Source organism: Balaenoptera musculus, chromosome 3, assembly GCF_009873245.2.
Source record: "Balaenoptera musculus isolate JJ_BM4_2016_0621 chromosome 3, mBalMus1.pri.v3, whole genome shotgun sequence".
Classification (NCBI taxonomy): Eukaryota; Metazoa; Chordata; class Mammalia; order Artiodactyla; family Balaenopteridae; genus Balaenoptera; species Balaenoptera musculus.
Window position 1 is genome coordinate 1166916 of NC_045787.1, and position 13034 is coordinate 1179949.

Below are 13034 nucleotides of genomic sequence, written 5' to 3' on the forward strand. Positions count from 1 at the left end.
TTAGCCTCTGAAGCAGGCAATTATTGGTGTGAACATACATTAAAAAAACATAATTTTATCGAGTTAAGAGTGTGCAATAGTGTAAACTCGGTGGAAGTGCTGTTGGTGAAAAGTATGTGCTGAGGATGAAATCGGAAGGTCAGCAGGCTAAGGAGTCTTCATAAGGAACAGCGGCGAGCCTCAAACCCCAGAGGAGACAGGTACACAAACAGGCCTCGGGACGGAAACGTCTTCTGTGTGTAAACTTTTGGACGTAAACTTTTTGCTTCAGGGTGTTTCCCTGCTGCTCTGACAGCAGCCCTATCCTGCCCGGTCCCCGAGTTCGGCACGGCCGGGGGCAGACTCCTGTCCGGGCGCTCCGGGGGCTTGTCCGTGGCCCCGGGAGCCCGAGTTCAGATCCTCCCTCCAGGGTGGGTTGGCGGCCTGAGCTTTGCCGAGCTCTTGCCTCACTTTGGAAACTCGGTAGCAAAAGGGTCGGCCACGCTGGAGCCTGCAGCCGGAGCGCCGGCTGCCTCCTCGCCCAGGCGCCCGGCCAAGCTAGGCGCAGAAGGGCTTGCCGCCGGCCTTGGGCGTGGCCAGCAGCTCCTTGGCTGCGTCGGAGGCGGGGGCGTCTTGGGGCGCGGCGGGCGGGAAGGAGCGCGCCAGGGGCGTCGTCAGCACGTTGGCGCCCCCCCCCCAGCGAGCGGCCCAGCGGCCCCGGGTCCAGGAGGGCGCCCTTGGCGGTGGCCCAGGCCTGGTTCAAAGTGCTGTGTCTGAGGATGGGGTCGTGGAAGACCCCGTCCACCCAGTTTCTGAGACTGGTTACCGGGGAGTCCTGGTGCCTGTCCAGGGCACCGGCGGGAGCCGGGGCCGCAGGCGAGGAGGAGGTGGGCGCCGAGGAGGGGGCCGCAGGGCCAGCGGGGCCTCGGCGCTTGAGCATGCACGAGGGAAACTCAGTCTGGCCGAGGGCGGTGGCGGCGGCCGCGGTGGCCGTGTGTGCCAGGGACCAGATGCGCGGCTTGGCCTCGAGGCCCGCCGACGCCCCAGCCGGAGCAAAGCCCAGCTTGGTCTCGCAGGCCTGCGGGCCAACCCCCGCGCCCGCGCCCGCCTGGTGCTCCGGCCCAGCCGCCGTGCTCCGGAGGCAGCTCCGGGCCCTCTCCAGGTTCTGGTCCAGAGTGGCCCCACCCCCGGCGGCCAGGGGCATCCGGAGGGCGCCCGGAGCCTCCTTCCCTGGGGCGCTGGGGCCGTCTGGCACGGTGGGGACTCGATCCAGGCCTCCGTCCAGGGGCTGGAAGGGCGGCTTCAGCTCGCACTCTGGGGGCTCCCCCTCCAGGGGGTCGAAGTCCTCCAAGTCGCTGAGCTCCAGATCCTTCTCTTTGCCTATCGGCTCTGCCAGGAGATAAAGAGTGACCAGTGGAGGGAGACGGGATGGCAGGTTAACAGAACCCCCTTCCTCACTCCAAGGGCATGGTTACGGGGCCCACCTTGGAGCCAGGAAAAGCACCTGCGCCTTTATTCTACCTGCCATCTCCTCAGAGTCTCCCCTCCCCCAAACGCCCACACGGACCTAGCTGATTTCAGCCTCATATCAAAGGCAGTAGGGTCTAGTGTTTCGAACGTGATTTTGGATCTTTGAGCGTGCTCCCAGCTCACTGCCACAGGGCCCCTCGTGCACAGGGCCTCGCAGACTCGGGGCCAGGGCATTAATTTGCCGCCTAGGCCCAGGAGTTTGCCCCGTTCCACGTCTTTAGAAGTCCTAGAACCAGCGAGAAGGCGCAGGGAGGCGACGCCCCCGCATCGCCAACCTCCCACGCACGCACCTGCACCTTTGGTGCTCTTGAGGGGCTGCTCCCTGGTTTCCTCCTCGCCCCCCTCTTCCTCCTCGCCCTCCGCGTAGGGCCGCTTCTCATCCGCACACTTGTTCCTCGGCGGCCACGTCATCTTGTTCTCCTTCTTGAGGCGCCGGCGCGCGTTGGCGAACCAGGTGGAGACCTGCGTGAGGGTCATCTTGGTGATGATGGCCAGCATGATCTTCTCGCCCTTGGTGGGGTAGGGGTTCTTGCGGTGCTCCTGCAGCCAGGCCTTGAGCGTGCTGGTGGTCTCGCGCGTGGCGTTCTTCCGCCGCGTGCCGCTGTCCATGGTCCCGTACCTGGAGACAGGCTGGGCAATGGGGCGCCGGCAGCGGCCCCTGCACCGCGGGCAGGCGGCCAGCGCCAGGCCCACGCGGCTTCAGTCCCGGTCGTGGGGGTGTGTTTACGGTGGCAAGACCTGGGTTTTACCCAGGCACGCACTGCCTTTTAATGTTTATATTTGATTAAACTTATATGGAGCCAGAGAGGTCTCTGTGGGTGGGGGAGGAGCGCGGGCGCAAGGCCCGGCCAGGTCTCTGTCTCTCTACGTACACCTACGTCTCTTTGAGTTCCTTTATCAGGCCCCTTTGATCCTGAACCAGGAAAGCATGTCGCAGGGACAGAACTCAACTACGCACCACCCGTGGGCAGAAACTGTCGTGAGCGCCCGTGGGGAAAAAGTGCCCAGAGGGCCTACGTGCACTTTCTGCGGTTAAGTTTTTCTGTCGCCCCACGAAAGGCATGCTGTCTGCTGGTGGGCAGGGACTCCCCTCTCTGGTTCCCGGACACACCACACAGGCTGCCCTTCTTGGGGTTCGGGGAGGCGTCGGAAGCCTGGGCAGCAAGATGAGAATCCCCCGGAAACCACACTGCAGCGAGGGCTTTGGGAGTCCGGACAGACGGCGTGGGGGCAGGGAAGGGGAGATGGGATGCCTTTATACCCTGGCGGCGCTCTGCTTGCTAGGAGGCGGGGATGGTCCTAACCCAAGGTCAGCGGGACTTGACCCGAGGAATGCCCCTCCTTCTGCCGCCCAAACTTTCAGTGGGGGCGTGGCGCTAGTAGGGGCGGGGCTTGGTGCTCCGTGGGGGTGGGGGCAGTGAGGAGGGGTGAGATCCCTCACCTGTCGTAGGGGTACTGGCCCAACGCCGGCTCGTAGGGGTAGTAGGCTGTGGCTGCAGCTGGAGCGAGGCCCGCATGCGCAGATGCCGGTGCGTCCTTGGAGTCGAAGCTGTTCTGTAGGAGCGGGTGAGCCTGGGGTCGCAGCTTCAGGGATGCGACCCAGCTCGAGCCCCTCCCCTAGGACCACTGGCTCCTGCCTGCCTCCCACAGACCACTGGGCAGCCCTCCATCCTCCCCACCCCCATCCGCATCACCCAGTCCCAAACTCTGCCTCGGGCCCAGGGAGCGAAGGAGCCCCAAGACGTGGAGTGAGGAGGGGCAGAGTTGGGGGGTGTTGGGGGAATAAGGGACAGGAGAAGGAAGATGGGGGGAGAATGGGGGGAGGGAAGGGGAGGATGGGGAGGGAGGGGGAGGATGGGGAGGGAAGGGGGAGGGAAGGAGGTAGGGGGAGAGATGAGGGGGGAGCGACTGGGGGACAGCAGAGAAGGAGGGTGAAGGAGGGTGAAGGAGGAACGGGGATGGTGACAGGAGGGGAGGAGAGAAGTGGGGAGGAGGGGGGAGGGAGGAAGAGGGCGACCGGGAGGAGTGAGGGACAGGGGACCCAGGGGACCCAGCAGGCTGGAGCGAGCTCCGACAGAACTAGACACCTGACCCCAACTTAATAGCAAGCAGAAAACAATAAATACATTAAATACAATGGCCCCCCTGCCAGGACACCCCAACCTTGGGGATGATGGAGCTCCAAAGGACCAGGCTAGGCGGCTCAAAGTCGAAGGTGTGCTTCTCCCACCCCCCTTGCCTCCAGAGTGTGGGGAAAGTGAGTTTGGCAGATCGAGGGGTAGGGGCATGCGTGGCAGGGATCAGGTTTGACATACACCCGCTCCCCTTACCAGCGAGTAGAAGGCAGACGCCTCAGAACCGTAGGCCACGTAGTTGCCGTAGCCCTGCGAGCCGCCGTAGGGGCCCCCGTAGACGCCAAGCGCCGCCGCTGAGTTCAGCTCGTGGCGCGCGGTGGCTAGCAGCCGGCTCTCGTAGACCGGGCAGTAGACGGGCGCCTGGGCCGAGGCAGCCGGCCTGGACTCGGCCAGCGTGCGGCCACCGGGTTCGCAGCACGTGCTCAGGGAGTTGGTGGTCATCAGGAACTGGGGAGAGAGGGGCCGCGAGGAAGGGCGGGGCCCCCGGGCGCGAGGCTGGGGCCCTGGGCCTCAGTCCGCCCCACGTGCAGCCCAGGAGCGCGCACCCCGTGTCCTCGGTGCTCCCGCCATCCACACCGGGCCGCGCGTTCCTTCCCGTGGCGAGCTTGTGCTCCTGGCCTCCTCCAGCCACATGGGGCCCAGCCCGTCCTGGCCCGGAATGTTCACACCCTCCCCGGGGGGGGGGGGGGGGGGAGGGTTGGTTTCCAAGGCCGCAGAGCTCACGCCCCTCTTGTACACGGCTATCCCGGGTCGCTGGGCTCCCCGGGGGCGTAGCCTCAGAGCCCGGGGTGGGGGGGGGGTGGAGGACAAACGAAGCGGGATATGGGGCCCTGCCGGTCGGATTTCCTCAGCGCCTCTGCCCTCCCCGGGTCGGGCGCGAGGGGTACGTGGCACAGGCCCTGCTCACTGCGAGGCGACAGCGAGTTGCTGGCCTAGCGGGGCCCCCTTACCTGGGGTGCCGAGGAGTAGGGGTACCCAAACTGCGGGTAGGACATGGCGGGCGCGGCCCGGGGTCGGCGGGCGGGGCCGGCGGGGTCCTGCGCGAGGGGGACGGCGTGGCGCGGCCACTGCTCCGGGGCCGCCGGCTTCTAGGCGCTGGGAGGGCAAAGCAGAAGAGCGGGTTAATTCAGACACGCGCTCCGCAAACTTTTCTAACTGGGTAGGAAAGTGAGCCGCGACGGCCGCGGCGATCCTTTTAGCTTCACAATCCGGAGCCTCGAGGGGGCTCTGGGACCGACCGGCCTCGCAGCGGCGACACAAATACATATTTTGCAAAAAAGGAAAAAAAAAAAAAAACAATGAGTCGTGCGAATCCGTCAAGTCAGCGGTGCGCGGCTTTAAGCGGCGGAGGCTCTGACGTCAGCCCCACTCCGCGCAGCCCGGCCGGGCGGCAGACGCGTGGGTCGCTCGGCCGCGCCGCCCCGGGCGGAGGGTGCACGGCTGTAACAAATGAATTTCATCCGCGGAGTCAATAGCGCCCCGACGAACCGTGTTTCTCCTTAGTCACCGAGGAGGGGAGGCACTTTTAATTAGAAATTAATTAATGAGCAGCTGCTCCTTCCCACCCCACTGTAATCATTAGTCTCTATTACAAATGAGACATATGAGGGGTATACGAGGGAGTCTTCACCGGAGATGTAATCAACAGTTAAGATTAGCCCCGCGCTGGCGCAGCAGGCCGGCCGGCCGGGCCTCCGCTCTCCGCGCGCCCCTCCAGGTGGAAGGCAGGCAGCTCCGCGGGCCGGCGCGCGGCGGAGGAAGGCGGCGCGGGCCCCACTATTGTTAAACCGGGACTCAGCAAAGCCTCCCACCAGTTCGAACCCTCCACCGGGCTGCAATTCCAGAACCAGCGCGGCTACCAGCGCGTCTGCATCTGGAGGTCAGAATGCCCTCAGTGTGTGGGTCTGGGCCTTCCCCAGAGCCCGCCGCCCCAGGGCTCGGTGGGCCAAGAGGGTTTGCCACTCTCGGCCGCCGTGTCCCCGGGGAACCACCCCTCCTCGTCCAGTAAGTTCCAGCTCGGCGCACGGGCCCTCCCTTTGCTCCCCCACCCGCTCCCGCGGGCCGCCCTCCCTCAGCCTCCCCCTGCCCCTCGCGGCTAAACCCGGCACTGCCAGACAGCCCAGCGCGGTCGGACGAGCAGCTTTCCCGGCTTGCCTCCGGGGCCCCTCCTGCTGCGCTCGCTCCTCCCGGCGACCTTCGGGCCTAGGTACGGGGGAGGGGGCGCCCTTTCCTGCCCAGGGCCCAAGGAGCGGTCTGGGGAGCGGTCGAGCGCCCACCCCAGCACTTCCCCAGCCAGCCCCCGCCCCTGGGACCCTGCCCGAGTCCAGAGTGGCGGCCAGCGCACGGGCGGTGAGGGGACGCCCGGGCCACCCGGAACCCCGGCCCGCCTCTTGCGCCGCCGCCCTCCGGGGGCCCGGCTCGCTCCTGCTGCTCCCGCCCGGCCTGGCCTCCCGCGGTCGCCGGGAGGGAGCCGTGCACGGCGGCGCTGTGCAGACTTGCTGGGAAAGATTCCTGGGTTCAGACCTGTGAATCGCCCCAGGGTCACCCTCTAATTAATGACGACGTTCTCGCCCTCTCCCCAGCTGCAAACCTGCCTCCCAGAAACGAAATCTGCCCGCTCTGACAGCTCGGTTGAAGGTGATTGATGACTATCTGGAGACCACAGTACGCATCATATAATATCTGCTGCGTAATTGCTTTAATTTACAGATGAAAGTACGAGTTCTCCGATCCTGTTGGACCGCAGCCGGCCACGTCCGAGCTGCTTGCAAGGAAAATCATCGGAAATAATGAATAGACGCTCCATGCAAATTATTCAGACAGCTTAGCGTCTGTAGCCGGGAGAGATATATAAAGAACACGAGTCAAATGACATTAATAATTGTTTTGGAGTTCTGTATTGATTTCGTGGCGGCCGTGTTTATTTCCTTCTCACCTGAATTGCTAATATCACCTTCCTGTAAATAATAAGAAACTAGCCACCGGGGCTTCTCGGCAGAAATGAATCTCTCAATCTCTCTCCCTCTTCCTCCTCTGCGCCTCCCCTCCCCCATTCTCCCTCCTCCCATCTCCTTCCAGTTTTCTGGCTTCTGCTGAGGCTTTTACGGAACATCCTCCTACTTTCCATTATTTATTGTTTACAAACAACTCGCTCTCCCCCAGTAACGAGGCCGGGGGGAGGAAGGCGCAGGAGCCCAGGGTGGCTGAGGGCTCAGGGACCAGCAGGCTCCATAGGAGGACGGCATTCAGCATCCTTTCCTCACTCCATTCCCGTGGCCCCGGCCCCGGCGATTGTGAGCGCTCAGCGCCGGGGAGGAAGCCACCGCCCAGGTCCCAGCGGCCAGCGCCTCGGGGCTACCGCTTGCCGCGCGCGGCTCGCCCAGGCCTGCATTCCCTTCCATTTCCTTCTCCGGAGACTCGGGCCACAGCTCGCGGGGAACAGCACCCCTGAACACGCCACCATTCACCTGAGTAGACGTGCTCACTCTCGGAGCCGGGTGGGCACAGCCGGTCCGTGGGGACCTCTGGAGGAGGGGTTTCAGGGGCTGCCTTGACCATCGCTGCTACGTTCTCCGGTTTGCCTTTCCAGCCTGAGTGCGTAAATAGACACTCCCAGTTCCCGCCCGCCCGCCCGCCCGGTTCTCGCGGGCCACCTTCTTTCCCTGATCTTGAAATCCCGCTCACCGGCGGCACTTTCTCAGGCCCCTGCACCTTGATCGTCCGCTTCCTGCCCCAGGCCCAGCCCAGGCTGCTGCGTGAGGGGCCGCCCCGCCCCCGTTTGGGGTAGCTTGGGGCTGCCGGAGGAATCTCGCGACCTTGCGGGCCGCTCACGCAGCCCCGTGGAGGCCACGTTAGCCCGTCTGTCTCCAGCTGCGGGCACACCCCTGACACCCCGCTGACAGCCTGTCTGCCGGAACCCGGGTACTTTCTGGGCCATCTTTGTCCCCTAGGTAATACAGGAATAACGATCCCCTGCTCTTTCCAAAAAGGCCCAGCCTTGAGCTGAGGAACCCCGGGTTTCCTTCCCAGAGCAGACAGACAGGAGTGTCAGAATCTCAGGCACCATCAGCTACACGTACCTGCATAGACGCGGCTTACTGAGCCCACGTCCCTCGAGGGACCCCGGTTCTAAATACACCCGTGGGCAGGACCTGCCAGAAACCACGAGGTTCCCCACGGGCAGGACGGCGGCTAGGATTTGGTCAGGCGCCCCCACTGTCTGCTGAGTTCGAGAGGAGCCCAGGGCGACGGGGTCTGAGGACGATTAGCCCCAAATGTTAGGGGTCTGCAGGTCCCCCTTTTTGCCCGGGGATGATGTCGGCCGTCGGAACCACGGAGAGCCTCTGGGGACAGAGGCCGCGTCCAGACCTTCCTCCGCTCCCGGCGGGGCTTCACCCCTGAGACCAGCTGAGCCCCCGCGGTTTGGCCGGTTCCCAGAGTCGTCCCCGGGGGCCGCCGCGGTCCCCCGCATCGAGAGCCGCGGGGGGTGGGAAGAGGGGCTCTCTCCAGCCCAGAGAAGTTGACCCGAGCCAGAGGGCAGGAGCGGGAGTTCACAGCCCCGGGCAGGGGCCTTCTTATCTAAGGCGCAGGGCCGAGCCCTGGTGGCGCGCGGGCCGCCCACTACTCGTGGACACCCGTGCGGGGTGTGGGGCTCAGGGCGTTCCAGGTGTCCGTGCGCCGCACTCGCGAACCCCGAGGGTGGCAGGTCGCTCCTTCGCAGCCTCTCCTCGGGGGTCTCCCGCGAAGCCAGGGGGCGAGAGCCGCAGGCGCGCGGGGTGAATCCTCCTCCCGAAACGCCCCGCGTTCCAGCCCGCTCCCTCCGGCTCTCCCACCGCGGCCCCGCCGCTGGCTCGCAGGGCGCCGCCCGAGCCGGGAAGGCGGGCAGCCGGGTGTCCCAGCGCAGGCGCCCGGCTCTGCGCGGCCTCCGCGCCCCGCGCCGCCCCCCGCCTCCCGCCCCCCGTCTTCCGCCACTTGCGGCCGACGCGGCGGCCTCCAGAGACCCCACCAGCGGGCAGCAAACTTTGCGCCCCCAGCGCAGGAGCGATCCTAGCAAAGTTTGTGCGGCTGAGCCCACTCCCTACCTGCGCCGGGGACGCGCCCGCCCGCGCCGCTCGGGCGCCGGGGCCGCGGGGACCAGCGCGCAGCCCGGGACGCACCGGGGAGTCGCCGCCGTCGCCGCCGCCCGCGCCCCTCGGCGGCCGCGCGGAGCCTCCGCCTCCCCCGCAGAGGGGAGGGGTCTCGGAACCCCGGGGCGGGGGCGGGCGCGGGGACCTCGCCTACCTGCGGTGGCGCCGGGCCGCTGCCGGCCGCCCGCGAGGGCTCTGCGCGGCCGCTCGGCGCGCGCGCTCCGGCGGGGAGCGGGCGACAACTAATGGAGACATCTCCAGGCGGAGCACCTGGCGAGCGAGCGGAGCGCGCCGGCGTCCCCAGGCGCCGCGGTCGTCAGCCGAGCCCGCACCGGCGTGACGTGGGCGAGCGAGCGCGCGGCTCCCACCCGGCCGCCCATTAACGCTTTCCCCCGCGGACGCCGCGCGCTCGCCAACTTTCCCCTCCGCCCGGCCGGCGCGGGGTGCGCGGGGCGCGGGAGCCCGGATGAGGGGCGCCCGGGGGCGGAGGCGAGGTGGGGGCGGGGACGCCCTGGCTCGAGAGGACACCCCAGCCGGAACAGGATAGCCTCGATGTAGCCAAACGCTCGAGGCGGCCTGGGGCTCCTCACGAGCCCTCAGGGGGCCCTCCCCGCGCCCAGGCTGCGCTGCCTGGGGCCTCCAGAGCCCGAGGAGCCGCGCCCGGAGACAGTGCCCCATGGTCCCCCGCCGCCTCCCGCCTCCTCCCTCTCCAGGCCCCCCTCCCCAGTCCCTCTTGGCCGCAGTATCCTGGCGCTGGGGAGCCTGGCTGCTGAAGGCCTGCGAGCTCCTCCTCCGAGGGGGCCGGGATCCTGGCTCCCGGGCCTGCCTCCCTCGCCCTCCCTACATGTGCCCCTTCACCCCAACGGAGCCCACTTTTCCCGCTGTGTCCACACCGATTCCCACCTGGTCAGGCTCTCCGGGCAGCAGGCCCTGGGCGGGGCGGGAGCCTCTGTAAGGGCACGAGGCTTGGGCAGGTGGAGGTGAGTGTATCAAGGTGACAGAAACTGCTTGGGGACCAGCAAGCTTGTGACCTGCCCAGGACCGGACCACCTGCCAGGGGAGCTTTTTCAGGCCTGTCCAGAGCCCTACTGGGCTGGGCCTCTGGCCTGGGAACACATGCCCACGTGGACAGCCTGTGCTTCTGCAGCCTGAGGCTGGGAGGGAAGGCCGCGTGGTGGGCCCAGGCCTGGGCCTCCCTGACCCCTGACCCTCACTCAGTCAGCTTGGAACCCCTCGCCCTGGTGGCCTCCCCCACCCTCATCATTTCCACTTCAGAGAACCATGAACTTGTTTGTCCTGTGATTCGTGGTCAGGCAATGACGTTTGAGGTTTGTCGACTTGGGTGATGTCTGAAAAAGTTACTTGCTGTCCCCCTCGCCGCCCCCGCCTTGTTTTCCAAAGCTCTGCAGGGGCAGGAGAGGCAGCGCTTTCTGCCTGCTTCACCGCTGGTGTGCAGGGCTGGTGCTGTCTTTGTCTCCAGGCGTTGCCATCTCTTCGTTTTCCCCATGGAACAGGGCTTCCACTGAGAAAGAAGGGGGGCAGCAGCCCCTGGCTTCCTGCCCTGGTGCTGGGTCCAGAGCTTCCAGTGGCTTCTGTGGGAAGGACCCAGCTTTGGCCTCTGGGCCTGCTCTGTAACAGGAGGGTGGGCCCCGTTCAGGCTGCAGACCTGTAGGCACCCACCCAGATGTGCATGTCACTGTAGCCCACTCCCTGGGCTGAGGAAGGGTGTTTTTTTTTGGGGGGGGGGGTCCTCTTGGTAAGGATGGGGTGGGGGGAGTCACTTGATTCCAGCGGGAAGGGAGGGAAGGCGCATTGCACCCTGGGGAGGGGAGGGGCTTGCTTGGGTCTCAGTCCTGTGGTCCCGTGGTCGGCGCTCTTCCCTCCGTCTCCTCCTTCCTGCAGTGACTGATGCTCTGAGCAGTGCCCTGGGGCCAACAGGGACAGGCACGTCACCCTCCCCTCAGAGCTTACCTGAACTAAGATTCTTTTCATAGCTAAGGATGAGCAAGGCAGGTTTTGTGTTTACGACCTTGATTGGGTGATAAACTCATTTCACATTCACCGAGGCCTTTTTAACAACAACAGCCGCGGAGTTAGGGAGCTCTGGCCGCCTGAAAGTCTCCCGTCCTGCTGGGTTTCCGTAACCCCGACCACACCAGGCGTCTGGAGGCGGCACCACCCCAGGGGTGCAGCTCCGTCGTGCTTTCCTGGGGGGCAGGGCCTCCCTTCAATGGACTCCCCCAAAGTCCATAATTGGATGCCGTCAGGCCTGACCTTGCTCTGGACCCCTGACCCAGTGACCGGAAGCATCGGTGGTCATCCTCTGCCCCTCAGCCCTCGACCTCGCGGGCAGGGAGCTGCCCCAGCCCTCCTGCCACGTTGCCAGGCCCTCCTGGCTCTGAGGAAATGGTGGAAATACCCCTGGCAGGCAAGGCCTCTCTTTGGCATAGGCGGAGCGGTCAATCCAAAAGCGAGTCTGCAGCCTTGGCCCCTCTGAAGGGCCGCAGCCCCCGGCACTGTGACCCCCACTTCTGGTCGGTCCTGGCTCCCCAAGGGAGCGCGTTTCAATTCCTCTTTTGTTCTTCCTGTTGGCAGAGCCACTCTGAAGCAAAAGCCTCCGCGCCCCCAGGGCTTGGCTGGGCCTGCATCCTCCCCCTCGCCTGAACCTTGCTGCGACTTGCAGAGGCATCTGGGGGTTGAGAGCCCGTGCTGGTGCCGACTGGGCCGGCTCTGACACCACCCCTGGTGCTGCCATTGCCCGGGGGTCCAGGGGTCCACAACCTCATTCTCCCCTGCTCCCTGGGGACCCAGGGAGGGCAAGAGGCTCTCACCCAGGCCAAGGAGGAGGCCGCAAGAACTGGTCCTAGGGAGGACAGCCTCCGAAAGACCACTGGGCCCTGGTGTCCCAAAGATACTGCTGTCCTTGGAAGGGCCCGGCCCTCGGTAACGCTCCTTGGCCCGGCCCAGCAGCAGAGCCGCGTGATGGGGCCTGGACCCCAGGGTTGCCGAGTGGAGAGCAGCATCTTTCACCTTTGCAAAGGGTCCCCTGGGACCTTGTTCCCCACCGGCCCTGGGGCTGCAGGGGAAGTCTTTCTCCCTTCCTTTCCCCCCTTTGAAGTGCAGCACTCAACTCGGAATTACTTCAACCAGAATGTCAGCGTGTTTCCTTTTTCAGAGCAGCGTGGTGTCCGGGTTAGAGCCGGTGACCTGTAGCCTGGCCACTTCACAGAGTGACCTTGAGGGGACGGGTGAGCAGTGAGCGTCGTGCCTCCCTGTCTCACCCCCTTCCTTGTGAGGTTGGAAGGAGGCCAAGGCAGCAAAGGTTGGAAAGTTTTTTTTGTTTTCCCCTCACTTCAGGAATATGTGTGTCTATGATGTTGAAATGCATCAGCAGATTTTAGGGAGATTTCTACTATTAAAAGTGAAACGCTGTTAGTCCAAACAATGTCTGTGGTCTGTATGTTCCAACTTAAAACATACCACGCACGGCCTCAAGAATCACCAGTGTCCCAGCCCAAAAAAGACATCCAAAGGAGAGGACGTTATTTTAAATTGTAGGGAAAGGTAACAGTACATACCATTGCCCTGGAATTTGAATATTGTTTTGAATTCCTTGACATAGTGTTACAAAAGAAAATCTTTAGCGGGGAGAAGAGAAGTGTAAACGCGTATACTCAGTGCGTGAGCTGGTATTAGCTAGTATTCGTGTAAGGGACCTCCCCAAACAGTGCACATCCGACGGGGGATGGGGGAGGGACCCTCCAAGGAGGAGCCTCACTGGGCCTCCGCCAGGAATTTGCACAAAGAAAAAATATATTCCCCACGGTGGAGAGAAGAGGCACGGCTGCTTCCCCGGTGCACTCATTTACGTGGGCCGCTCTCTCGTAACTGCGTGCAGAAGATACTTTCACAGATAGAAGGTGACAAGATACCAAGTGGAACTGGCACAGGTCACTCAGTAAATAAGGGAGAGGGCACAGTGGAGGCGTGGCGCACTCCTGTCCCTCGGAGGAAAAGCTCATCGTGACGCCCACCTGCTCCCCGGGTGCCCTCCGCGATTGGGCATTTCGACCTCTCCTCCACCCTCCCAGGAGGGGTTTGGGGTTCGGTGGTCTGTGGGAGGCTCCAGCCCACGCCCCCAGCAGTGCACTGCCCTTAGGAGGTTTGCAGGGTCTGCGGGGGAGGAGCACCTTGCCCCCGCCCCCCACCTACCCGCCGAGTTTGCATTTAGCCGTCCTGGGAGAGCTGGTGTGTCCACCTCCAG

The 13034-nt window shown here is 64.7% G+C and overlaps 2 protein-coding genes across 2 annotated transcripts; both read right to left on the reverse strand.

The window, feature by feature from the left end:
• Nucleotides 1-391: 391 nt before the first annotated feature.
• On the reverse strand, nucleotides 392-5291 carry IRX4 (iroquois homeobox 4). The gene is given in 6 exon segments (XM_036848722.1): nucleotides 392-675; nucleotides 677-1368; nucleotides 1800-2206; nucleotides 2951-3063; nucleotides 3840-4091; nucleotides 4595-5291. Coding segments are annotated over 6 exon segments (1647 nt in total). The 5' UTR covers nucleotides 4640-5291; the 3' UTR covers nucleotides 392-537.
• LOC118891985 (translation initiation factor IF-2-like) lies at nucleotides 4649-9448 on the reverse strand. The gene is made up of 4 exons (XM_036845964.1): nucleotides 8925-9448; nucleotides 8801-8859; nucleotides 7724-8708; nucleotides 4649-4739 (listed from the first exon to the last, which is right to left on the reverse strand). The coding sequence occupies exons 1-3, from the start codon at nucleotides 9446-9448 to the stop codon at nucleotides 7909-7911; spliced, it is 1383 nt and encodes a 460-aa protein (XP_036701859.1). The 3' UTR covers nucleotides 4649-4739; nucleotides 7724-7908.
• Between the last annotated feature and the right edge of the window lie 3586 nt (nucleotides 9449-13034).